General features: G+C 40.3%; 1 protein-coding gene across 2 annotated transcripts in view; it reads right to left on the reverse strand.

Annotated features, from left to right (window-relative positions):
* Positions 1–25627, reverse strand: part of PRKAR2B (protein kinase cAMP-dependent type II regulatory subunit beta) — a 76960-nt gene that overhangs the window by 23620 nt on the left and 27713 nt on the right. For both annotated transcript variants that reach the window (XM_063155504.1, XM_063155503.1), the window contains exon 2: positions 22945–22980. In XM_063155504.1, the coding sequence (XP_063011574.1) occupies positions 22945–22980 (36 nt within the window). The remainder of the gene's footprint in view (positions 1–22944; positions 22981–25627) is intronic.

Consider the following 25627-nt stretch of genomic DNA (forward strand, 5'->3'; position numbering starts at 1 on the left):
AAAGCAACCCTTTGGGGGTGGTAGCAGTGAGAAATACCCAGTCATGGTCTCAACTTCAAGGCTTACAGCTATCAAGTACCATTATTATTTCTGTCTTCCTGGTTTTGACTGGAAAGATCTTCCACATGGAAGATGCCATTGAAGAGCTGTGAGCAAACATAAGGACTGAAGAACAGCCCAGAGAAAGGTTGCTCAACCCTCTCATCTATCCGAGTGTACAATGAAATAAGACAGATAAAATTTATCTGATTTCCATGTATGATATAAGGCAATACCAACTGGCTCTGTTGCTGAGACCCATTGGGCCAAACCCTGATATTTCAAGAATTTTAGATTACTTTGAGTATAAACTAATTTGGAACAAAGTATGCTTGCTGGGGCTATCACTTCCATGATACTCTAAAAAAGTCTGTGAAGTGCCTACTCCTGAGGGGGTCACTAAACTGAAACTTGATCTAGGCATAATAGGTGAATACACAGAATGCCTGATACCTTGCAATTCTGGGTTATTACCCTTTCAGACATAGAATGTTTACATTAGAGGTGCCATCCAAGCTGGAATAAAAGTATGTACACTCAGAAAAAGTGGTCTGGCAATCAGAGAGACATGCATATTGTAGAGATTTCCTCATACATAACAAACCAAAAATAAACTTCCCCTTCAATCCACATGACTTGGGGGATGGAGTGGCTGGATAGTGCCCAGGTGGAAAGGGACCTGGGGGTGCTGGTTGACAGTCGATTGAATATGAGCCAGCAGTGTGCCCAGGTAGCCAAGAGGGCCAATGCCATCCTGGCCAGTATCAGAAATGGAGTGGCCAGCAGGAGCAGAGAGGTCATTCTTCCCCTGTACTCGGCACTGGTGAGGCCTCACTTGGAGTATTGCATCCAGTTCTGGGCCCCTCACTTCAGGAGGGACGTCGAGTTACTTGAGCGTGTCCAGAGGAGAGCAACGAAACTAATAAAGGGCTTGGAACACAAGCCATATGAAGAGCGACTGAGGGAGCTGGGGTTGTTTAGCCTGGAGAAAAGGAGACTAAGGGGTGACCTCATCACTCTCTACAACTTCCTGAAGGGTGGCTGTAGTGAGCTGGGGGTCGGCCTCTTTCTCCGGGCGACAACGGATAGAACAAGAGGACACAGTCTCAAGTTGCGTCAAGGTAGATGTAAGTTAGAAGTAAGAAGAAAATACTTCACAGAAAGAGTGGTCAGAAACTGGAATCATTTACCCAGTGAGGTGGTGGAGGCATCATCCCTTGAAGAATTTAAAAAAAGACTGGATGTGGCACTTGCTGCCATGATCTAGTTGAACAGTTAGAACATCGGCTGGACTAGATGATCTTATAGGTCTCTTCCAGTCTTGAAATTCTGTGATTCTGTGATTCTGTGATAATGACTTTTGAGCAGTCAACTACCTAGCACAAATAACTATGTGCTCAGAATGTCAGTGTAAAAATCTGAAGCTGGATGAAATCCAGGCAGCTTGTTTCTTCTAAATTATCAGGAAAGTGGTCTTCAGTTCATTAGGCAGGAACTGACTGAATCAGAGTCTTGGGAGCCCTGCCAAGACTGTCTCAGGATCAGCTGCTCGTGAAGGACAGTCACCTACTCTTGCTGTCAGTGCTCAGGCTGCAATTCCCCAAACGCTGCTTCATGGTCACCATCACCCACCAAACACCAGGGCTGTGCTCAGCTACACAGCTCAGTAACAAAACCCTCCCTTTGCCAGAGCTGGAAGACCTTGCCCAGCCTGCACTACACACTTGCAAGAAATCAGAGTCACACAATCGACTTTCCTACAGCATTTTCTCTTGGCCATCTGCTACCAGTGCTATTTCTAATGTGTTGAACGACAAGCTATTTCCTCAAGCATCTCTGAAAAAGTATCTAACATAACATGTAGCATCTTGAATGAGGTCCATGCCAATAGTGAGTCACAAAACCTCACAAGGATTCTCTTTAAAAGTCCACATGGGGTTTATTCATATTTTAAAATTCCTCGCAATGAAGCAGAAGTTTCATCAAGATTCTACTGACCACTATGACAGCCCATTTGAAGAAACATGAGAACCCCCCAAAAGACATTTTTGGATAACTTTATCTCAGTTGAGTGGACACCTTTGCACAAGTATCTTAATATTATCTAGTACTTAAAAGTGATAATTGTGATGTGTTAGACCACAATTAGTTAGTACCTTCCTCTGCTTCAAAGCACTCTGGATCACAGCTAGCACACTCATTGCTGGGTCAAAGATGCACACTACTCCCTGAAGTCATAGGGGTTTGAATCACTAAGCAGGCTCCTTCACAGAAACTATCTATTCAAACTTCAGCACAAGGAGCTGAAAGAATTCCCTATTTTTAAATAGGGCACCAGAAAAGAGCTTTAACTGAATTTCCCTAAGGACTTCCACAGCACTTAGTCCTCTTCCTAGTCCTATTTCAGTTCTTTCAATATTTGTGCAATTTATCATGATGGAGCTGAAAAAAACAACCCCAGCCAGGCTTCTGGCTCGTGGCAGGAGACAGTTTTGTGTGGTGTCTGAGGAAATGCTTGGTTTCATCTGTCTGGCTAGTGAAAACCACCACAAACATGCATTAACACTGCAGGTAGTTATTAAACAATAAAATCATCACAAAAGTAGATTTACTTCCACCAGAAGAGTTTGCCAATATATACCATGCACTGTAGCACTTCCTGCACAAGCTTTCCCACTACAGCATAAGGAGTAGCACAATCTATAGCAACACACTGTACTCTGATGTTGACTTGTGTAACCTTCTGTTCCCATTCTCATACAAGCCCAGCAGTTCACAGTACTACAATGTGTTATTTGGGATATATATAAAATATGCATAAATATTTGACAAGGTCTGAGCAGACACAGAGTTCTCTGCATATATTTCAACTTTATATTTGCTAATACTACAGATTAGAAACAGAACACAGAACTGCACCCTGCTCTTCCTGCCATATTTAGTATTTCATATCAAACCATACAGTGACGTGATTACATAGTACCTCCATTACAGATATTTTTTTTTCTTATTGAGAAGTCAGCATTAGGATGGTATCAGAAAGACAATTATTTTCCCACTACAAAAGTCATCTCTTACGTACAATGTAAGCAAATATAAATTGCATCTGTTAAAAAACCACATTTTGAGCAATGCAACCTAATATTTGCCCATTTTGTTAGTCCATTTAAAGAGTGTTAAAAATAAAAACTGTCTGGGAAAGTGGTAGCACCTCTCAGAAAATGTATTTAAGGCAAAAGAGCCTGCTATGTAGACAACAGCTGGAAAATAGGAGTGAAAATACATGAGAAATCTGTGTCAAGGATCTGCAAAGAGTTACAAAGACTAGTGACACAAAAAGGTGGTGGCTGTTCTGTGAAAGCACATATCTATGGCTATTTTATGTGCTAGTGTTTAAAGACAAAAACAAGATATCTATAAAAAGAAAGTAGTGAGGGGAAGAAAATGGTTAGGAGTGACAAAGAAAATAATCACTGAAAACCAGAAACATAAAGATATTAAAAGATTCAAGAAAGCAAACAAATATTTCATTGAGAGGAGACAACAGAAGGTGACCTTCAAGATTCATGTAAAGAGTAGCTGTAGGGAGAGTAGAGACAAATCCAAAACTATTGACTCTGACAAGCTTGCCTCAGTGTCCTGCCAGGGGATTTGACCAGTTTAAAACTTATTTAAACAGATAAGGTGGAAAACCTGCCAATAGCAGGTATTACAGTATGATAGTATGGTACACAGTGCAATCTATCATCCAGCAAAATAAAGGAGATACACGTAATTCCAAAACTAGAACACACCTATGACCCTTTGGAATGATGTCTAAGTCATAAATTCTAGAGTTCTTCAGCAGCACATGTCAAAGCCTGTGATCCCACATAGAGTGAAGATCTGGTCTGGGCAGATAAGGGAGTGCAAAACTCAATCTCAAACAGGCTTCACAGAAAATCCTGCAGCCATATGGGATTCAAACAGCAAGCTGAGAATAGGCACCTAAAAAAGAGGTGGAATCATCCCTTTGAAAGAATGGTTGCTATAGCAAAGTTACCTTTGGTTTTCACCCTATGGGACCAAGGGAAGGAAGCTTAAACCCACCCTTCCCATTCTCCAGAAGTGCCCTACATTCTACATTCCCAAGTACTCTGTAATGAGATGCTCCCCATTCCTCCTGGGCCCAGGCTGCTAGGCAAAATGAAACGAGAATAAGCTAACAGAGCTTGTCTCCTGGAATTCTAGCATGCTGATTTTAGGTATGTTGGCTTGGGTTGAATGGGTACGTCATGCTCACATAATCCTCTATAAGAAATATGATAAACCAAACTTACTCAACAGGTTCCAGATATAACAGGAAGACAAGGTAGACAAAAAACATTAGGGAAAATGTTTCTGCCAAGTTTTGAAATGGTTGATTTTGAACATCTGTTTTCTCAACAATTCCAAAAAATAAAGTCAAGACTTTCTGCTGACAGGATTCTTTTCAAATAGCCAAAGGAAGTTCAGAAGACAAACCAAAACTATGAAATAACATATGTGCTGTTTTACTTTTTCCTAGTCAAAATATAAAGTGCTGTGATGAAATAATACTGGTAGCTACACACCAAGGTAAAAAAGCAAGTCCCACATAGCCATCAGTACATGCTCACCTGCATCTGCAACACCACACAGACAACTGTAATAAGCCAAAAAATGGGCTACAAATATTATCACTCCAAGAACAGGGACAATGATCACCCTGAAAACACAGATTCCTACAATTATATTTTAATAATAGAAGTTGTCTGTAACTGCATGACTACTTGACACTCAGAACAAGAAAAAAGGCATTGAGGTCTCACAGAACTAATCTTTTTCTAAGAGGAAAAAAACCCCAAAGCCTCCACTCATTCAGCTAATGACCTGTCACTACTTGAAACTAGTGTTTCTCAGAAAGTCCTTAGTCAAAGGTAAATGCTGACAGTGCACTCTGAGGACTTTAAAAAAGGAGCATTTTTTTTATTTTCAGGTTTATAAACACCCTCCACCCCTCCCACACATACACATTTGGCACCATTATGAATGAAATACTGCTGTATTCAAAAGACTAAATGGGTGAACACACAAACATATCTATCTTTTTCCTGCATATTGTGAATTCAGTTTTATTTCTTCTTCTATCTATGGATCTTGCAGAATTCCACAGTGCCATTTCACTCCATCTTGTTTTATACTATTCCAAGAGGATGCAGAATGGCTGGGTGAGGTGTCAGCAATACACATAGGATGCTCCAAGGTGTTTTACTCTTTTATGATGTTCACTATCCCTTAACTCCATTTTCTCAGTATTTACTTAAAACCACTCTGCACTTGAGCAAAAGATGAACCCCAGGAAAATAACAGATGTGTGCAGGAGGAGTTCACTGATGAATACTTGGCAATATGACCTCAGACAGCATCAGACTGACAAGACAGTTGGACTTCCCAGTCCAAACCTTCCCATAGGCTTTCCCAGTCTATTCCATACATAAATGACTGTGATGACAAAAGCATCCTTCTCCACCTTCAGCTGATCAAGAAAGATTGAGCTTTGTCCCGTAAATAAGAAATTACTGAATTGCATGAATGGCCTCCTGACTTCTGCAGCAAATTTTTAATAATTACGTGACATTATTTGGAAAAAGCTGAGCACATCTCCACAAATACTTTCCTGCTATATTCCAGTATTCTCCATTTTCTGCAGATTTTCTTGTTCTTACACAAACCTCAACTGCTAGTCTCTTGCCTTAATAGACAGGATCTCCACTGGAACCAGCTCTTGCATTCCCCTACACAACCACGACCTCACATCATTTCAGCAGAAAATTAAACTGTAAGGCAACAGGAAAAAGCACATCAGTGCAAATACAGCAAACTTCTCAGCAACTGAATCCATATCAGAAAACCTCTGAAAAAAGTGCATTTGCCATTTTGAAAACTAAATATAAAATATGTGCTTCTAACTTGGTTTCCTCTTGAAACTGCTGTGCATGCAAAAGAGATCCATACTTTCAGGAAAACAACATTTAAGATTCTTTTTACTGAATGGAAGGGAGGAAATATTTTTATTTCTATTTTTACTTCATGAGAGAAGAGATGTAAGCTACAATTCCTTTAAAACTGAAAGGGCAAAATACTGAAGATCCCGAGCCAAACACTTCACATTTACCGAAACCAATATCCTAAGAAATCCTGTATCCCAGGTAACCACTTTTCACAAAAGCTCCTAGAATTACAGCACAAATTAAAGAGTTAACATCTCATTTTACCAGGTGCTAGAATTCAGGCTTATAGCTCTTTTCTCCCAGGAAATGAAGTACCTACAGCTGCTTTTCAGCAAAAACTCCGTTAATTACCAAAGAATAAATTAACGCTTATTGTAAGACAGAGTGGTATCTAGCTTCTTTGGCCAAAACAATTATTTGTAACACAATGTTCTTTTAGAGATCAAACTTAGAGGGAATAATGAAGGTCATAGAGAAAGATAAAAGAACCCCAAGGAAATTGTATTCTTTTATAAATGTCCCATCTGTAAGCAGCACTGCTAAAGAACTTCTTGATTTAATTTGTATACAGTTCCCTCCAGACTTCTAGAAATTTCAGGTTTAATGATTAAATAATCATGCAGTGTAAAATTTACCAAGATAAAAGCACAACTAGGAGATAGCAAAAATATTCTGGCTGAATGAACCACACTGAGTTGAATGAATCAGGCTGTTGAGGTACCCACTGCTGGCATGCTAAATAAAGCTATTCTAATTATAAAGAAATAGAGAACAATAAAAAGCAATAAAAATTGAAAGCTACAAGTGTTGAAAATAAGCAGTGCCACACTTAGAATACTGTGACAAATGAATTTGAAGGCACTACACTTGGTGTAAACACTTATAAATCAGCGTGGGATTTTTTATACTCCCAAGGGCCTTTCAGTGGGCCAACCTGTAAAGCAAAGGCAAAGTTATTTACAGCTAGCTGAAGCTCTCAAAGTTGCATAGTACACACAGGCCAGTGTATAGATGATTCAAGTCTGGTGAATATTTTCCATCTTATACATGCACAAAGAGAAATCAATAATATGAAGAAACTGAAAAGTCTGGATAATAATGGAATATACAGAATGATCATCACAATATGGTAAAGCTTCAGGAACTGCAAAGAGCCACATGCATAAAAGACAGAAATGCTATTGATTGTAGCTCTGAGCATGCTATTGGTGTTTGCCTCCTAATGCCCCCAGTATTAGAGGCACCAGAGTTCATTACTGCTTTATGGTAAAAAAAACTACTTCTGCTATGTAGGTCATTTGAAACTATTTTCACAGAAACAGTTAGGATGGAAAAGACCTCTGACATCATCAAGTCCAGCCTCTGACTGGTCACCACCTTGTCAACTACACCATGGCACCAAGTTCCATGTTCCCTCTTTTCTTGAACACCTCCAGGGATGGTGACTCCACCACCTCCCTGAGCAGCCCATTCCAGTGTTTAATAAGCCATTCTGTAAGAAATCCCTCCTGATGTCCAAACAAAACTGTGTCCCCTGGCACAGCCTGAGGCTATGTCCTCTTTTCTTGTTGCTAGCTGCCTGGGAGAAGAAGCTGATCCCTTCCTGGCCACAGCCTCCTTTCAGGCAGTTGGGAGAGTGATAAGGTCTCTCCCCAGCCCCCTCAGCTCCTCCCTCCCAGGACCTGTGCTCCAGACCCTTCTCCAGCTCCGTTGCCCTTCTCTGGACTCACTCCAGCACCTGGAGTAGAGAGGGGCCCAACATTGAAAGCTGCTTAATATTTTCATGCTTAATATCTTGGTGTAGACTGGTAAGCCAGTGGTACAAAGTGTCAGCACAGAAGCTTCATCCATATCACAAGACTTGGAGCTCCATGGGCTCCACTGCTCTCATCTTAATCATGACAAGTGTGGAAAAAGAGTCTTGAAAAGTCACCTTAGGAACCCCATCCCAATCAGTTTTGTCCCAGAGATGCACAGATGGTGCTTGCCCCTGGCAGTGACCAAGAGGGTCCCTGAAACCTCAGGCACCTGAAGCAGGTGAGCCTTGGTGGCTTTCTCTGCTCCACTCCCGTGACACACGGGCACCTGAGGCCTCCCCTTGCTGAATTAAGGAGAACAGGGAATAGAGCATTCATCAGGAATGCGTCACTATCTAAGCAATGAAAATAGTTCTCATCCGGATCAAAGATGGAATTTAAACTTTTCAAGTCTCACAGCAATGGACATAAATTATAAAGACATTTCTGCTTTAAACAAAAAGAACAGGATCCATCATGCAGAAGAAAATCTGCCTAAGCAGAAAGTGGTTCACTCTGCAGAGTGGCTGCAGGATCTGACACCTCTCTGAACTTGCTACAGCTTGTGCTGTAACCCACTCCTCCCTCAAGGATGAGGGAGGGTCAGGTATGGGGTCCCTGCAGGTCCTGCCTAGGGAAAATAATGTGAGATCTGCAGTGAGGAGGAGGATGTATGGAGACACTGTCAATAGTCACACAGAGTATTGCCCAGAGAAAAACACAATAATTTATTGATGATAACAAAACTATCTAAAATAGGTATGAATTCCAACTGCAACACACCTAGTAAGAAACAGGCTTTTCATATTTTCTTTTATTCTTTCTCAAGAAGAGTTAGAAATAAAGTGTTTCTTATTATGCTGTCACCACTGAAAACCTAAGAAAAGGTTCAGTGTAAGAGGGAAGATAAAAAAAAAATCAGTGAACTGTGGAAAAAATTTTAAGATCTTCCTCATCATATAAACCCATTCATAACTTCTCAGCAAAATATACTTACCTTTGAAAACTAAATTTTTTTTAATCAGTTATTAAAATGTATAAATATTGCAACAGATTTCAGTGGGTACAGCAGAAGGGCCCCAGCATATTTTTAAGCCCTCATGAAGTTAAGTGTTTTTAACATAATATACCCATAAGGGTGAAGCCTGGTAATGATTCTGTGACTCTTAAAGAATTAGAGACACCAGATAAAAGCACTGTACAGAGAGCATGGCAGCCTGTGAGACACAGAGAAGGGCAGATATACCAGAGATAAGACTTCTCTCCCTTGTGCTGGTGCATCTGTCCCCTCTAGTATCTCTGTTAGAAGGTAAAGAGACACAACAGACAGTTCCCAATACATGTCTGTGTCTGCCAACCACAGGATCAATGATTCAACTGGAAAACAGAATAGTAGCTCTTCATTGGACACAATCCTCCCCAAAAATAAGAGGACAACATGAAGCCATGCTACTCCCAGTTCATTTTGTGCAGGACACAAAAAAAAAAAAAAAAAAAAAAACACAGACTAAAACCCTCCAAATGTTATGATGCTAAACATTTGGTGCTAGAGAAGGTGCACATGCACATCCCTGATGGCTGGTTACAAATTACTCCCATTAATGCAGCCAGCCCAGGGTTACATTATTACTTTCCATTAAGCCACTTACGTACACTGCGCTCACCTGCACCACTGTGCAGTTTCACAGCCCAGTCATTAAAGTGTGCTGGTTTTACCCTCAGGAAGGAAGGACAGTGGTAGTTTTAACTCTGCAGTCACGAAACCAACACCAGGAAGAAAAACAGAGAAGTTTCACAAAAAGAAGTGTTTGTCAAAAATGGCAGGTTGGGAAGTAAACACAGAGTTCCTGCTGGCAGCACTTGTATGATAAATGCACTAAGAAACCCAGTGGTTGGGTGTGATTGCAACCAGTCTATAAATAGAGACAATTCCAATTGCTCACATAAATAATGCCTTTGCAAATGATCCCTCTGTCGTGTGTTTTGATGAAAGAGCCCTGCATGAGAAGTGTGAAATGAATAGAAATGCCCCTGAAATTTGCTTCCTCTCTTGCACAATACAACCACTTGCCACCTCAGCCTCCACCCAGCTGAGCACCTCCTTTCTCATTCAAATTGATGGGACATATTTAGTGCTTGTAAAAAATAAGGCCTAATCTGGAATACAAAGGTCTAAAAATTCATGATAGAAAAGGCAACTCATAATCAGTCAATTATAACTTTTGGTGTAGAAGGGTTTTTTCTGCTTAATAATTCAACGTTAATGCAAAGCTTTTAATTATAAATTTTAGGGCTATTTTGTCACATATACAGTTCTTAAACTAAAAGTCACCCAGCACTGAAACTGATTTTGCTTCAGCTTTGAAAATGTCACAGATACTGAAAAAACTTCCTCCAACTCCAAATAAGAATGACATTATGGTCAGAGGTGAACCACAAAGTAGTACATCCTAAGAATTATTTGCCAGAAATTTATGGATATGCCAGAATTTTGGGTATTATTGGCATTTTTAAGTAATCAAAATTATATAAGTCCAGTTACCTAAATAATCATAGAATCATTAAGGTTGGAAAAGGCCTCCAAGATCACCAAGTCAAACCTTTGACCTAAAACCACCATACCCACTAAACATATCAGCGTCCCCCATCAATTCATTCTTTGAGCACTTACAGGGACTCCATCACTTCCCTGGGCAGCCTCTTCCAAGGCTTCACCATTCTTTAGGTGAATCCATTTTTCCCAATATCCAGTGTATAACTCCCCTGGTGCAACTGAAGGTAATTTCTCCTCATCATTTGTCACCTGGAAGAAGACCCTGACCCCCACCTGGCCACAGCCTCCTTTCAGGCAGTTGTAGAACCAACAAGGTCTCCCCTGGGCCTCCTTTTCTCCAGGCTGAACATCCCCAGCTCCCCCAGCTGCTCCTTGCAGGGCTTGTGCTCCAGACCCTTCCCCAGCTGGGCTGCCCTTCCCTGGACTCCCTCCATGTCTTTGTTGTAGTGAGGGTTCCCAAACTGAACACTAGTGTGTGTCCTTGCCAGCGCCAAGTACAGGAGAAAGGAGTTTTTTAATGGAATAAAAACATTCTGTACCTTGATAAATGTTACTTTTTTTTTGGCGAAAAGTCAGCACACTCTTGAAAAATTTGCAATTCAAACCAAGCATTTCAAACAAGTGCCAGTGCACTATATCACAATTTTGTTTCCCCACCAGCTTGATCACCAAAATAAAAAATAAAAATTAAAAAATTATTTGGAAAATCATCATCACAACAACTGACAAAGAAAGCCAGTTGGCACCCCTGAGACTTTGCACAAGGTCTACTCAGAAAGAAAACATGTAAGAAATTCTACTTAGAAAGTCAGAATACATAAATGAATCATAGTATGTGACAAAATGGCTTATGGCTTTTAGACAAGTATAGCAAATACCATTACTTAGTGGGTTGTATCTACTGTCATGCATTTTTTCCAAATTAATACTGTTTTAAACAAAATCATGAACATCATGCTCCACTTAAAGCATCTCTCTACACCAACAGCTACACACTGTATTTTTACCTGGTTTAAAAAGCTGGAAAACATAAACCATAAGGTTGTGTGCCATTCAATTAATTGCTTTATATGTAAATTTCTCAGGACAGCTTTTTGTTCTACATTAGGTGACAGCAGTATTCCATTGTTGTGGGGGCCAGAGCATCTACAGGAATTAAATTATTCCTGTTGCTTTTAAATTTACATCTACATTTTCTTGAGCATTCCCCAGTCAAGTTCTGTGCAGAAGGTTTTTTAAGGAACTGGCTCAGAGTCAGGTGAGAGGATACCATGAGCTGCAGATCACATCAGCAGGTACAGGGTGTTAGCATGGAGATACACATAGCTAACATCTGTGTCAGACTGCAGCAAGGCAGCCTCTCATGGCAGGCAGTCTTTGTCTCCTTCATGCAGCACAGCTTCTGTATCATCACACGTCTCACTCTTCCCTCCCTTTCAGGGTAGGTTTTCTGCAGGGATGGGAATGTGCACAGTGCAGGCAGTGAGGGTGTCTCACCCAACCAGCTCTGCTGCTGGGCACTTGGTGGTGGGCGTACCACAAAGGATCTGAATCCCACTAAATTGTTCTTCTTGACTGCATCAAGCACAGGCTTCCTACTCCTCTCTCCCAGGCCTTGCTAAGCCAGTGTATCAGCTATTGTCACACTGTGCTGCTCCTGCCTCTGCTTTGCTGCTGTGACAGCTGCGGGACAGCAGCTCTCCAGCAGTACTTTAGTATTTTTTGCAGGTGGACTGTGTTTCTTGGACTGACCCATAAGAACTGTTCCACTTTCCCTTCCTCATCCTTGCAACAGACCAGTTTCCTGGATGGCATATTAAAGAAGCCAACTGTGCAGGCCTAACAAGCCCCACACATATTGGGATGAGCAATGGGGCACTCCATACTTGTTCTTCCTACACGGTTTGACTTGCACAGCCAAGAAATTCAATTATCAAATTGTACAGTCTTCACCAACATGCAATAACATATTCATGTCATTGGGCACTACTGAACCACAATGACAATTTAGATTCTCTGCTGTAATTACTCATGAACAAACTGATCCCAGGAGCACACCTCAAGAAGATCTTTTAGATTAGGATCTCATCTTTTCCAGTGTAATTATGCCACATAGTAGGCGTAAGTATTTCTCTTTTTCCTTCTTTGCTATTTCGCATTTGACACATTCCTTCACTAACCATGAGAAAATATGATTAATTCTGTGATATGCCTAAAAATCCTACAGAACAGTAGGTAAGCATTATATAGGGAGACATTTTGCTATGTTCTTTATAAATACATACACACACATTTTTGTCTGCTGTTGGCTGCTTTTTTGACTTCATCTATTTGAGCCTAAATCTCAAAGTCGTGATGGCTGGCATTCCCCAGGAACTTATTCCCAAATGGACAGCATAAATGGGGCAGTTTTTTCAAACAAAGAATAAGATTAGTGCTTATTTTCTCAGTAAGGAAAATGCCTGAAAAAATTAAATTGTGTCCTACAAAACTATCCTTGATATTAGTATATTACTATGATGATATATTGCAATACATAATACATTACTATGATGGGATAGACAAAAAATATGAACAAAAGAGTAAGTGTACTCAGCTCTGGACCACGGAGAATAGGGGTGGAAGTAGTCCCCAAATCAACACTACCAAAAAAAAAAAAAAAAGTCTCTTCCTGTTGCTCACTGGCAAGGATATAAGAGACTTGAAAGTAATTATTATTTAGGACTTCTCCCTTTCAGTGTTCCAAGTCCCCAGCTCAGACAGCACAGTTTTGCTACAGTACTGCTCCAATCAGAGGCTGTATTTCCAAAGCTCAGACTGTGATAGCAGGAGAGAAAAGGCTGACAAGTGGGCGTTGAACTTGTGCCTTAAAAGATGCACTCATCACTTACTAGACTGCATGCAAAACAATGTAAAGGATAGAAGCTCCCAATTTTGTTGCAGTGTGTAGATGATGTTCAGAGTGAAAGATGGTTTCAAAGACTGACTGAAGCTTTGAGTTTAGGCTGATGGGGGTTCCTCCTCTGTGACTGGTTATTTGAAAGTGAATCTCCACATTTTCATTATTTTCTTGTGTATCTAGAGGGGAAAGAGTTAGTGTTTCCATGCAATCTCAGGTTTAACAAGAAAACTAAACAAGGCTTTAACATTTCCATTTAATATTTCCTCTGACAAGTTCATTTTTCTTTATTTTCTCAATGAGTTCTCTTTCCTATTCTATGTAATAAATATATAAAATTTTCCTCATGAATGGATTGTGGCATTGTAGCAAAGAAAAATTGTAGCAATTTTTCATTCTGGCATGCTCATTATAATTCTTCACAATAATTGTGAAGACACCACAAATCAATCTTTTTCACTTTCACACAAAACTGTTATTAGGACAAGAAAAGGAATTATTCACCTTAGCCCCTTAAGGATGCATTCACATTAATACAACAAATACTGTAATTTCATTTTGAACAACTTGCTATGTAAAACATGCATTGTCTTACTCATCTTTTATCCTTCAGAATAAATCTCCTGTAGCATGAAGGTCAAACCACATGAAGTCACAGATGGAATGGAATTGTTTTGGAAAACTGGTAAGCAGATACAACAGCCTACAGATTCATGCTCTATCAGTTACGGTGGAGGGAGCATACCTCCCTAACCTAACACAAGTGTGGAAGGACAATATAGCACAGCAGCCAAAGAGGAGATCATCATGGACACAGATACTGAAATATTTTAGAGAAAAAAGATCAGAACTAATTAATAATGACTATCAATACACACCTGCTCTAAATTTATTTTTAAATCCTTCCTCTTTCCTTCAACAACATGGATACATTCTCATTCAAAAAAAAAACTCCATTACTTTATTTGTTTCAAAATCATGAGTTATGAGCATCCTGATAAAAGCATTGGAAGATTATTAACTTCTCTGATCACATGTTATTGGGATCTCTGAGATTATCAATAATGAAAGCAAACTTAGAAGCAGGTTAAAACAGAACACACAGTATGACTGTTGAAGTTTAAGAATTTAGTGCTCCCACTGAGACTCTCCAAACCAATGTGCCAGTCACTCATTTCTCTTCCCCCTGCAGCAGGCCAGAGAGGAGAACTGGAGGCAAAAAAGGTAAAGATCATGGGTTGAGATTAGAACAATTTACTGGAAAGAGAAAAAATATAAGGAAAGAACAGTAACAGGAACAATATTAATAAAATATGTGTAAAAAAGAGGGAGTGAATCATATGCCAAAAGTGCTCAGCATGGAGCTCAACTTGACCACAGTTGCCCTGACCATTGCCTTCAGCTCCAAATCCAAGTGCTCCCTCCAGCTCAGAACCGGCATTATATGACCACTCTCTCTGGCTCAGAACCGGCCTTATCCACCCATTGCCTCCAGCTCAGAACCAGCACTATCCAAGCGCTCCCTCCAGCTCAGAACCAGCATTATCCAAGTGCTCTTTCTGGCTCAGAACCAGCACTATCCAAGCGCTCCCTCCAGCTCAGAACCAGCATTATCCAAGCACTCTCTCTGGCTCAGAACCAGCATTATTCAAGCGCTCTCTCCAGCTCAGAACTTATCCACCCATTGGATAAGATTGGATAACTTATCCACCCATTGGACCATTGCCTTCAGCTCCAAATCCAAGCGCTCCCTCCAGCTCAGAACCAGCATTATACAACCACTCTCTCTGGCTCAGAACCAGCACTATCCAACCATTGTCTCCAGCTCAGAACCAGCACTATCCAACCGCTCCCTCCAGCTCAGAACCGGCATTATACAACCACTCTCTCTGGCTCAGAACTGGCCTTATCCAACCATTGTCTCCAGCTCAGAACCAGCACTATCCAACCATTGTCTCCAGCTCAGAACCAGCACTATCCAACTGCTCCCTCCAGCTCAGAACTGGCCTTATCCACCCATTGCCTCCAGCTCAGAACCAGCACTATCCAAGCGCTCCCTCCAGCTCAGAACTGGCCTTATCCACCCATTGTCTCCAGCTCAGAACCAGCACTATCCAACCGCTCCCTCCAGCTCAGAACCAGCATTATCCAACTGCTCCCTCCAGCTCAGAACTGGCATTATCCAAGTGCTCTCTCTGGCTTGGAACCAGCATTATTCAACCACTCCCTCCAGCTCAGAACTGGCATTATCCAAGTGCTCTCTCTGGCTTGGAACCAGCACTATCCAAGCGCTCCCTCCAGCTCAGAACCAGCACTATCCAACCGCTCCCTCCAGCTCAGAACCAGCATTATCCAACTGCTCTCTCTGGCTTGGAACCAGCATTATCCAAGCACTCTCTCTGGCTCAGAACCAGCGTTATTCAAGCGCTCCCTCCGGCTCAGAACCAGCACTATCCAAGCACTCCCTCCATCTCAGAGCAGAACCACCACACCGCTGCCTCCCCCACGCTCACTCACCCGGACCAGGCTCCAGCCCAGTCCTTGGCACAGTCCCAAGCAGGACCATTCCCAAACAGTGCTATGGATGAGGCCACACTGCTGGCTGCAGGTAGGGCTGATGTACAAACACACCTTCCCATACCCATCTTAGGTACAAGTTTGATGTAAAAATGAGTCTAAAGGTATTGGTCAATCAGTCTGACAACTTGATACCTTGCTAGGTTGTCTGAGCTCTTCCTCAAACAGGCTGGGCAACAGTGCCTAAAGACAAACTTGATTTGTATTTCAACATCAATCTCTGGTTTATGTTTCATATGTCTGAAACAAGACCAGCCCAAATAGCTGAAAAAACTGCAATGATTAATTTTATTGATACAAAACCAGGCTCATAATGCTTTTCAAAGGTTATACTAAGACAGCAGGAAAAACTGCAATTTCCCATAAAGAGGGATACACAGTAATTTGTGAACTCAAAACACAACTCCCCTATTTCCTAAAGAAACAGTTGCTATCTAGCTTTACCAACTTGTGCAATTTAAAAATGATTACTCTGCACATTTTATCAGTTTATAAAGGCAGTCAAGAAATATGTGGTTGCAAAGACATCTAAACAAACACAGAAATACAGTTGAAACTTCAACAAATCATCTAAACCATCTATCTAAATCATCTATGCAGTGCTGCAGTATGAATTGCATCTCTATTCCTTCAAGAAAAGGTGTTACCGTTCTTTAAAACTTCTGAGATAACACAACATTCCTGTGCAGTTTAGTCCATTGCTTTACTAAGTATTTAGTCCAAGAGTTTTCCTCAAGACATAGCGTAAATATTTGTGTGTGTAAAAACTAGGCCAATCACTACTTGTTAACTTCCTTCATTCCCTGCCACCTCATTGGGACAAATATTGAGAGCCCTCTCTATAGCAACCTATCACAGAGCACAAGGCTTATGTACTTATTCCCACATCTCTCTCTTCCCCTTTCCTTGCCTTTTTTCCTCCCTTCTTCCACCACCTCAAACTTTGCCCTGTAGTATGCATGTACGAAATCTCTTCTTCTTTTATTAAGCCTTAATGGCAAAAACAGCTTAAACACAGCTGTGTCTAAAACCTGGCATCACATTGATTTGCAACAGTTTGCCTATTTCTGTAACTCAGCTCCATCAATGGGCTCTGAAAAATTCATTTTCAACCTCTGCTCATCATATATACAAGAAAACACTTTGATACAACCTACTAGAATCTATGCTTCAAGTTTTGTAGTTTTAAAAGAAGAGCAAATGAAAGTTGAATATGAACCACTTTAAAATTCCCTGAATTAATGCAGATAGCCTAAATTTTGTTTTCTTTTGAACAAGAATACTACTGTCCAACTCTACACTGTAGTATGGAAGATTTTTTTGTGTACATCCAATGCAATTGAGAGAAGAAAAAGTTTCATGGGCAGAATCTGTCACTAGAACAGCCAAAAAAAATGAACCTGGAAGGAGGCAGAAGAGCTTCTAAGCACACAGGCTCTTCTTCAAATCTGCATCAAAAGCAACAAATCTCAAGGTAACAAGAAGACAGGAACAAACACTCCCCAGTTTAACATCATGATGTTATTTATCAAATGTTCTGAATGAAAACAGTGGTTAGGAGTGGAGGCAAATGTTCACGTTCTTTAGGCATCTCTAGGCCTATGTTAACGCTTCATTTTTCTACAGGAACTTTTCTCAAATTTCCAGAAAGCATAAGAGGAAACGAGCAAATTAAACTCCTGTTTCTGTGACTGTCTCATTTGCAGAGGAAGTGCACAGTAAATAGTCTATGCAAGAAGAACTAAAGAAAGGAAGCTGGATCAATTAATTATGGATTGCATGGCAAACAGCCTTGATCACTATCTTTGCACAGACCCAGAAGTGTCGTGGGGCAGATCACTGAGATCAGTTCTTCATTCCCAAGAGCCAGCAGTGCCCTGGCAGCCAGGAGGGCCAAGCATGTCCAGGGGGCATCAGGCACAGCAGCACCAGCTGGGCAAGGGAAGGGCTTGTCCTGCTCTGCTCTGCACTGGGGCAGCCTTACTCCAGTGCTGGGGGCAGATTTGGGTGCTCAACACAGAGATCTAAAGATCTACATTATTCTAAAGGGGGTCTATGAAGATGGTGAAGGGTCTGAAGGAGAAAGCCAAGGAGTGGGTGAGGTCACTTGACTTATTCAGCCTGGAGGAGACTGAGGGGAGACTTCACAGCTCTCTCCAGCTTCCTAACAAGGGGAAGGGGAGGGGCAGACCCTGATCTCTTCATTCTGGTGACCACTAACAGGATCCAAAGGATCAGCATGAACCTGTGCCAGGGAGGTTTAGGTTGGACATTAGGAAAACTTTCTGCACCCACAGGGTGGTTGGGCACTGGAACAGGTGCCCCAGGGAAATGACCACAGCACCAGATGTGAGGGAGTTCAGAAAGCATTTGGACAATGCTCTTGGGCACATGGTGTGACTCCTGGGGTCTCCTGTGCTGGGACAGGAGTTGTGCTTTCCTGCCAACTTAGGATATTCTATGACATATGTGCTTTAAGCAGGACCAGGAGCAGACTGAAGCACAGCATTCTCCCTGATCCAGTGGCTCTAAGGTGCCTACAGCTCAGGGCACCACACCCTTGTTGTTATTCAGCAAAGGACTTGAGTGTTACAGTGATGGTAATTGTAAGAAGGACCCTGACAAGGCACAATATGCTTTCTTTACTGTACTCTGTTCATGCAATGGAGATACAGTCTCAAATAGTGACAGCCCCTTTTCTTCTGGTTTTCCTCACCATGACAATGGCAGCATTAGTGCTGAACTGAGTTTTAGTGTCAGATAACACTGTATGTCAGCTGTTACTTGCTTCTCTCAGGAATGTGACATATTGGACATTTCAAATTTGGGATTAACTACACGTGGGTAATGAACAAAGGTGAATCCAACATCACTTGAATTCAGTTTGGGGAATATTCATCACTCAGAAGAAGGAGAACCAGTGATTCTTCTTGAAGAACTGGAATTATTGGTTCATCAATAAAGGTCTTCATTCTTCTTCTGTCACTTGATATGCTTCCACAACACTGCATCCTACCTGAGCATTTCAAAGGGGACTTTACAGTTATTTAATTCCACACCATTATTTTTGGTACAATCCCAGCTTCTGCCTTACTCTATAAAAGGGAATAGCACTTCATTTCAGTGTGCTGCCTTTCTCTGACAATTTTTAATATGCCACAGGAAAGTGAGTGCCAATCTTTTTAAGAAAACCTCAATATAGTTGAGTTGATTGAAAATCACAAGTGAAATATTGTTCCTAGGAACATTTTCTATTCTTGGCTAGCAATGTCGATTTGCTCTTCCTAAATACTAGTTTATATATTTAACCATTTAATTTTTGATATTACCTATGCTCTTCCATAATTTCAGGAAGCAATTAGCCATTCTTTCACTAAAAGGACTCCTGTAGTCTAAATGCTGTAAAATTCACCATGTTACTTAAGTACATTGCCATGCTTCCTGTAGGAATTATTAAATTGAAAAGTAGCAGTGATATATATATATATAAATGCTACTCTGGCCATGACTAATCCAGTCCACACAATGGTTCAGGATGTTGCAGACCAAAATTCTCATTTTGTCACTTTCTTCCTAATGGCAACTCACACAAAGAAGAATAAATTGTTCTGGCAAACTTGCTCCCAGGTTTCCCCCTGTATGATGCTGCACAGAACCTCACACAGCCTGTCTGAAGGACAAAGGGGTGCCCTTCATGCTCCCCTTTTTTCCCACACCCAAGTCTCTTGATTGCCTCAACAGTTGTTTTCCTTTCTCTTCATCTTAGTGCCACCAGATTTGAAAATAAAAATAAGGATTAACTACTTGCAGCTGTCTCATTGTTCATTCTAGCTCTATAAAGTAATTTTAATCTCCTCTTCTTACTAAACTCCTCCTGTTAAGAGTGTGATATCTATTATTCTTTGTGCACAGCCTAGAACAATGGAGTGCATTATTAACCAGCCCATGAGTAGCTGTCACCAGCACTATAAGTGTATTTTATGTACAGAGCCCACACTGCATATATACACATACATATGAATAAACACACATCAGAGATATCTAATTAGGGAGCTCAATAAATTTTAAGAGGTGGAATTCCAGAACAGCTAATTTATCCTAGCTTATTTCTGCTTTTTTTCCTCTACATACCAATGACAGTTCATAATACATTCTCAGCATGTTAACAGGAACAGCTGTTAAATAATAAATGCTGGGCTGTATTATTTTCAGTAGGTGCTTCAGCAATTAAGCTCTGGGTGCCTAATTTCTAGCTCAGTTAGGAAAAATAACTATATCTTATGCAACCAAGCAAAATACTAGGCATTACCCAAAGAGTAACAGCAACATCAAAATACCCATTGCAGAGAATTATTGTTCTCTGTGAGGGAATGTTGGAAACCCAATGCAAATCAACACACCAGAACCTCCTGTATTTCTGCTTTATTTAAACCAATCCACCCTCAGGCAGCACAACTCCTAGGTCTGTGCAAGAGAAGTAGAGAGAACCTCTAGGCATGACAAAAAGGCACCCTGAAGTCACACACTCCCCGAACCAGCCTGCAATGTCATTAATCACATGCAACATGAAACCACATTCTAGAGCTAGCTCTCCTAATATTCACCACTAGCTTGGAGAAATATTCACCAGAAGAAAATCTTCAAAAGCGGACAAGAATCTACAATATTGCACATTTCAAATTTTAAAATAGCTCTTAGCCAAACAGCCTAAAATTAGGAGAAGTTCATATTTGAGGAAAAAAACCCTACACTTCATTTGGTCTGCCTACATAATACATATGGCATTTCCTAAACATGAGAACCAGCTTTGACTACAGAAGGCTGTTAAGCTACCAAGCAGAAAAAAAACCCCAAACCGAACAGCTACTATCTAGCTTTTCCCCTAGCAAGGTGTCTTGATTGCCTTAATCTACAGACAACTGTTCAATTAAAAACAAAGGATTTAAAAACATGGTTAGGACTGCAAACATTCCTGTGAAATGTTTATATTATCAGCATAGTCTGATTTATGTATTTAATTTTATATTTTAACAATCAATTTTCTAAAATGTACTGTACTTCTCTGACAGTCATTTATCATTTAAGAAGAAAAGTAAGAACCATCACCTTTCACAGGCTTTCTTGTTTGAAAAAATAGAAATTTTAACTATTAAAGCTACCACTAACTTAATAAAATAGTACACATGGTGGACTGCAGCATTTCCTTGTTCTAGTTTGAAATGTATTCACATGATTTACATCTGATTTACTACACCACCTGACTCATTACTCTGAATAAGATAACTGTTCTATCTCTCACAACAAGACCAAAATACATGAAATATTAGTTCCCCACAGAAATTATCTCCCCAATAAATGCACAAAAATTTCAGACTTATAGCATGCTTTTAGTTTCCTTTAAAAAATAAATGTTAATTTAATATTAAATAAACATTAAGAATAACTGATTGGGGGCTTTTTGTGTGCAAGTATTAGCTTTTCAAACAGTCAAACTCTCTGAATGCAAAAGCTTATCACACATCTGTTAGAAGGACTGCATTCATTACTGTCAGCTATCAATCAGTCACAGTAGAACTCTCCTTAAAACATGAAATGTGATTTGCATGGAGCCCTGCTCACTGTTGCTGAGCACCAGTTAACAAATCATCCCTTTCATTTCAAGCTACAGTACCTCATGAGGCATTATCATAACTTAAAGCACCAGAATATTTGGAATTAATTACATTTTCTTGCTTTGTGCCACCTGTGTGAAGGTGGTCAGGCACTGGCACAGGTTGGCTGTGGATGTGGATGTCTCATCCATGGAAATGTCCAAGGCCAGGATGGACAGGCTCTGAGGAACCTGGGACAGTGGAAGGTGTCCCTGCCCATGGCAGGGGGTTGGAACTGGGTGATCTTTGAGGTTCTTCCCAACCCAAACCATTGTGTTATTGTATTATATTGCACCAATATAATGCAAACCTCCTTTGCTATGCACCAATCCTGCAAACCTCCTTTTTCCCCTGCAGTTCCTCAGTAATCCTGAGTATCTTCACAACTATTTTTACATTGACAAGGGACTTTTTGACTGAGGTTGTAACAACCAAAACTAGAAGTCTAGATAGAATTACTGCATTATAAAATACACTTATTAAAAATGACCTGAAGTTGAAAACAAAGAGCATTTTATACTGGATATGGCATACTGAAATGACTAGGAATAGCTCACATCTCCTGCTCTCCTGACTCCTATGAGTCAGCCATGAGTCTCATTACATTTCATGGTGACTTTTATGCCACATTTTCAGATTCATAGTACTTCAAACAAGTAAGATCCAGATTCTGGGGCTCACAATTCAGAAAAAAAAAAGCCCCCAAAAACTAAGCCCAAAGGACATAACATAGCAGAACAATAAGGAAAGGGCAAGAATATTAACTTATAATGATACATAACGTGGAGGACATGTAATGGAAATAAGGTAAAGAGTCCTCTGAGCCAGCAGGACCAAGTTATCTTGAAGAATGCACAAACCAGCACCAGGCAAGGCAGGTGCACACCCAACACAACCACACAGCACCACCAAGGGAACGGCGCTTCCAGACCCAACGTGCCAGCTCTGCACAGCACAGCAACGCAGCGTGCACACAGACCAGACTGGGTTTGGAAACACTGAGATTTCCAACACAGCTGAACATTTCTTCATGCACAACTGATCACAAAATTGCAGTTTCAGGCTGTCTGTGGGGTAAGCAAGGTAACCCTGCTGACATCCAGATTACATTCAGTTCTTGCTTTCAGCCTTCAGATCTGCTAGAACTGAAATTATTTTCTTTCAGGAGGAGGAGGAGGGGATACAAAAAAGCTTAGGTTTTTAATAAATTCCACAGCAACAAGAAGGGCTTGTGCAAGTTCCGTGACCTGAAACCTTGGCTACATTTTTCAGTGAAGCAGGTAACAATTTAGAGGTCAGCCCAAGTCTGACATCTTTAAAGAACTTTGACAAATGTCATATTACATTTTACAGGACAATCAGTGTCAGCACAGTGTTTCAGCTATTATGTAGACAAATGGAATTTCATTCAGCCTACCTGACGCACGTCTGGTGAATCGGTTTACCGCTGGAGCTGAAAGAAAAAAACATTTTGATTATTTTTGTAGTACTCTAACTTGCTTTAAACATAACAATGTTATACTTCATTCCAAGTGTGACAACTACAAACACCAGATAAGCATTATTTTTGTATCTTTACAGGAACCCATTGGTATTCCCTTTAACTTTTAAGTAGCTTTGCAGGAGATGGTACATAGTAACTAAAAAGCTTTCGAGACCATTTTCAGCTTTGTAGGAGTTACTGTTACTTACTGCTGATCATGAGTGGATCTGAAACATTTAGATCTGCATCTCCATTATTTATGGAGCGCACAGAAATCGGCATCTTGCAAACAATAATGCAAGCAGGGTATGGGAAAGAATTTACTTAATTTTTACAAAATATACCTATTGGAAATCAGGCACTAAAGATACTCCTGCAGAGAAAAAGATCAATTTGTAATCCCATTAAAAGATCAACTTTTGCTTTGACTAACCTTTCAAACTCCTTAGGTAGGTCAATAACAATGCCAACCCCCACCAGAGCCCCAGTGCAAATGTTTCATAGTGCCATCCTGGCACATCTCCAACTGCATGCTGCAAACATTTGCAATCAGGCTCCTGTCTTGTTTCCAACTGGGAGAGACTGCAAAACACGACTTAAAACACATGGCTTTGCCTCCATTTCATTTCTAGGTTTACCAGCTCCTTCAAGAGTTACTAGAGATAAAATAGATAAATAGTTTTATGTTTTGCCTTCCAAATACAACCTTCAGACTTCTAATTAGTAAAAACCACTGGTCTTGAACTCTACTTTCATGTGATGTATTAACTGCTGGAATAAAGAGCAAGAAGAAAATCTGAATGACCTAATTTCAAATGTGGGCAGCAGCCACATTAAAAATGTATGCCCTTACAGTGCTTATTAATATTCAACCTTAAAAACTGCCCTTCATGTTTACACAGAACTGAAAAATGAAAAATATTAACCTTTTTATTTTAACCCACAGAATTTTACATGGGAGTTATGCATCATGTCTTGAACACCCAAGAGATAAAAATTGCTGAGAAAAGAGAAGAGACAGTAACAACAGCCTGAGATGCAAACTGACTTGTTATTCCTTTGGGTACAAAAAACCAGAGCAAAGCTACAATTTCTGAACCACAGCCACAGATGGTTTGTACCAGCACACACAGGAGTGACAGGTCCAAGTGGCAAAAAAATACACTGGGAAACCCAACTACAGAGGTTTGGAGTGCTAGCCACAAGGAAGGAAATAATAAGGTCATTATTTGGTTAATAAACTGTTACAACCCCCAAACACATATATATGTGAGCACAAGAGTAACATAACCAGCAAAGTTATTCTGAAACATGAATTCTAATGCCCCTGAACAATTTTTCTTTAAATAAAAAGACAAAAAATGTAGACACATTTTTATCAAAACAGACAGCATATTTTATGCAACTGCTGTTTTGTAATATGGGGGCTGTTTGATTCCTCAGAACTGTTTATTTTGTCACTACTGTTCTGGGCCAAATTCATTTCAGGACATCAGTCATGACTGTCACCATCAGATGGCTGAGTTGTTTCCTCAGGCAAGTAAATTTGCAGCGGGTCTCAGCAGATGTGTTCATATTAAAAAAAATTTGGAATCTGACATATTTCTAACAAGAAAGCATAAAATAATGTTTTGCTCCCATTCAGAAGCTTTCCCCAAACTCAGGGAGGGCTTTGGCTGTCAGCCCTGTATATAATCTGTAGATATGAAGATTTAACTCCTCTAGACAGCTACCTCAGTACATCAAAAAAAAAAAAAAAAAAAAAAGGAACATATAGCACAAAACTAAGATAATTTGAAACAAGTTACTGGGATTATCAAAGAAAAAGGTTCTTTTTCAGCTACATAATTCTAAATTCACTCTTTTATTTGGCTACAAGAAGCTTAGTTTATTGTGCAACAGATTTTACAAATTATTTACTGTTAGAAAAAAAAAATAGCAAGAATGTCAGAACCTTGATCAGCAATTATTTTTGAGCTTATGTGAATAATCAGTGTTTCAGCAGCAACCAGACAAAGCCTTCCTGCCCAGACTGGGATTTCATGGAGGTCATCCAAATGTGTTACTGGGAGATTTAAAAACAGGGCCCATAGTTCCTTGTTATGGAGCAAGTTGAACTACTCTCTATTTTTCTGGTAGCAAATCACAATATACTTCTGTTGTCCAGAAAGGGGGAAGCATTAGCATACAAGAAAGTCTCAGATAACAATCAGCCCTACAGGAATTTAGGTGTTTTCAGTACAAAGTAGATGAGTGGTCAACCAGGTCATGTCTGGCAGGGTAAGCACAGTAAGGTGGGCAAAAGAAAGTCTAAGATGTAGTTTTCTCGAGGCATAAAACAAATACTAAATTATCTTTCAAACATGTCAGAAGTGGAAAGTCTTGTCTCAGAAGCAAATGGATGAATCAATGGCAGAAATATTCAATGAGGGATATTAAATGCTCCTCCTGGAGCCACACAGCATCAGGAACAGCAGAGAGATTCCCAGGGAAGAAACACTAATTCTGCCTGTGATTACCACAGTCCCTGGATATCTATTTTTAGCCAGTATCCTCACTGAGACCTGAGCTAGGCTGACTCCCAGGTTTGGACTGAGATGACTGTCCTGATTCACAC

This window comes from Melospiza melodia, chromosome 4 (assembly GCF_035770615.1).
Source record: "Melospiza melodia melodia isolate bMelMel2 chromosome 4, bMelMel2.pri, whole genome shotgun sequence".
Classification (NCBI taxonomy): domain Eukaryota; kingdom Metazoa; phylum Chordata; class Aves; order Passeriformes; family Passerellidae; genus Melospiza; species Melospiza melodia.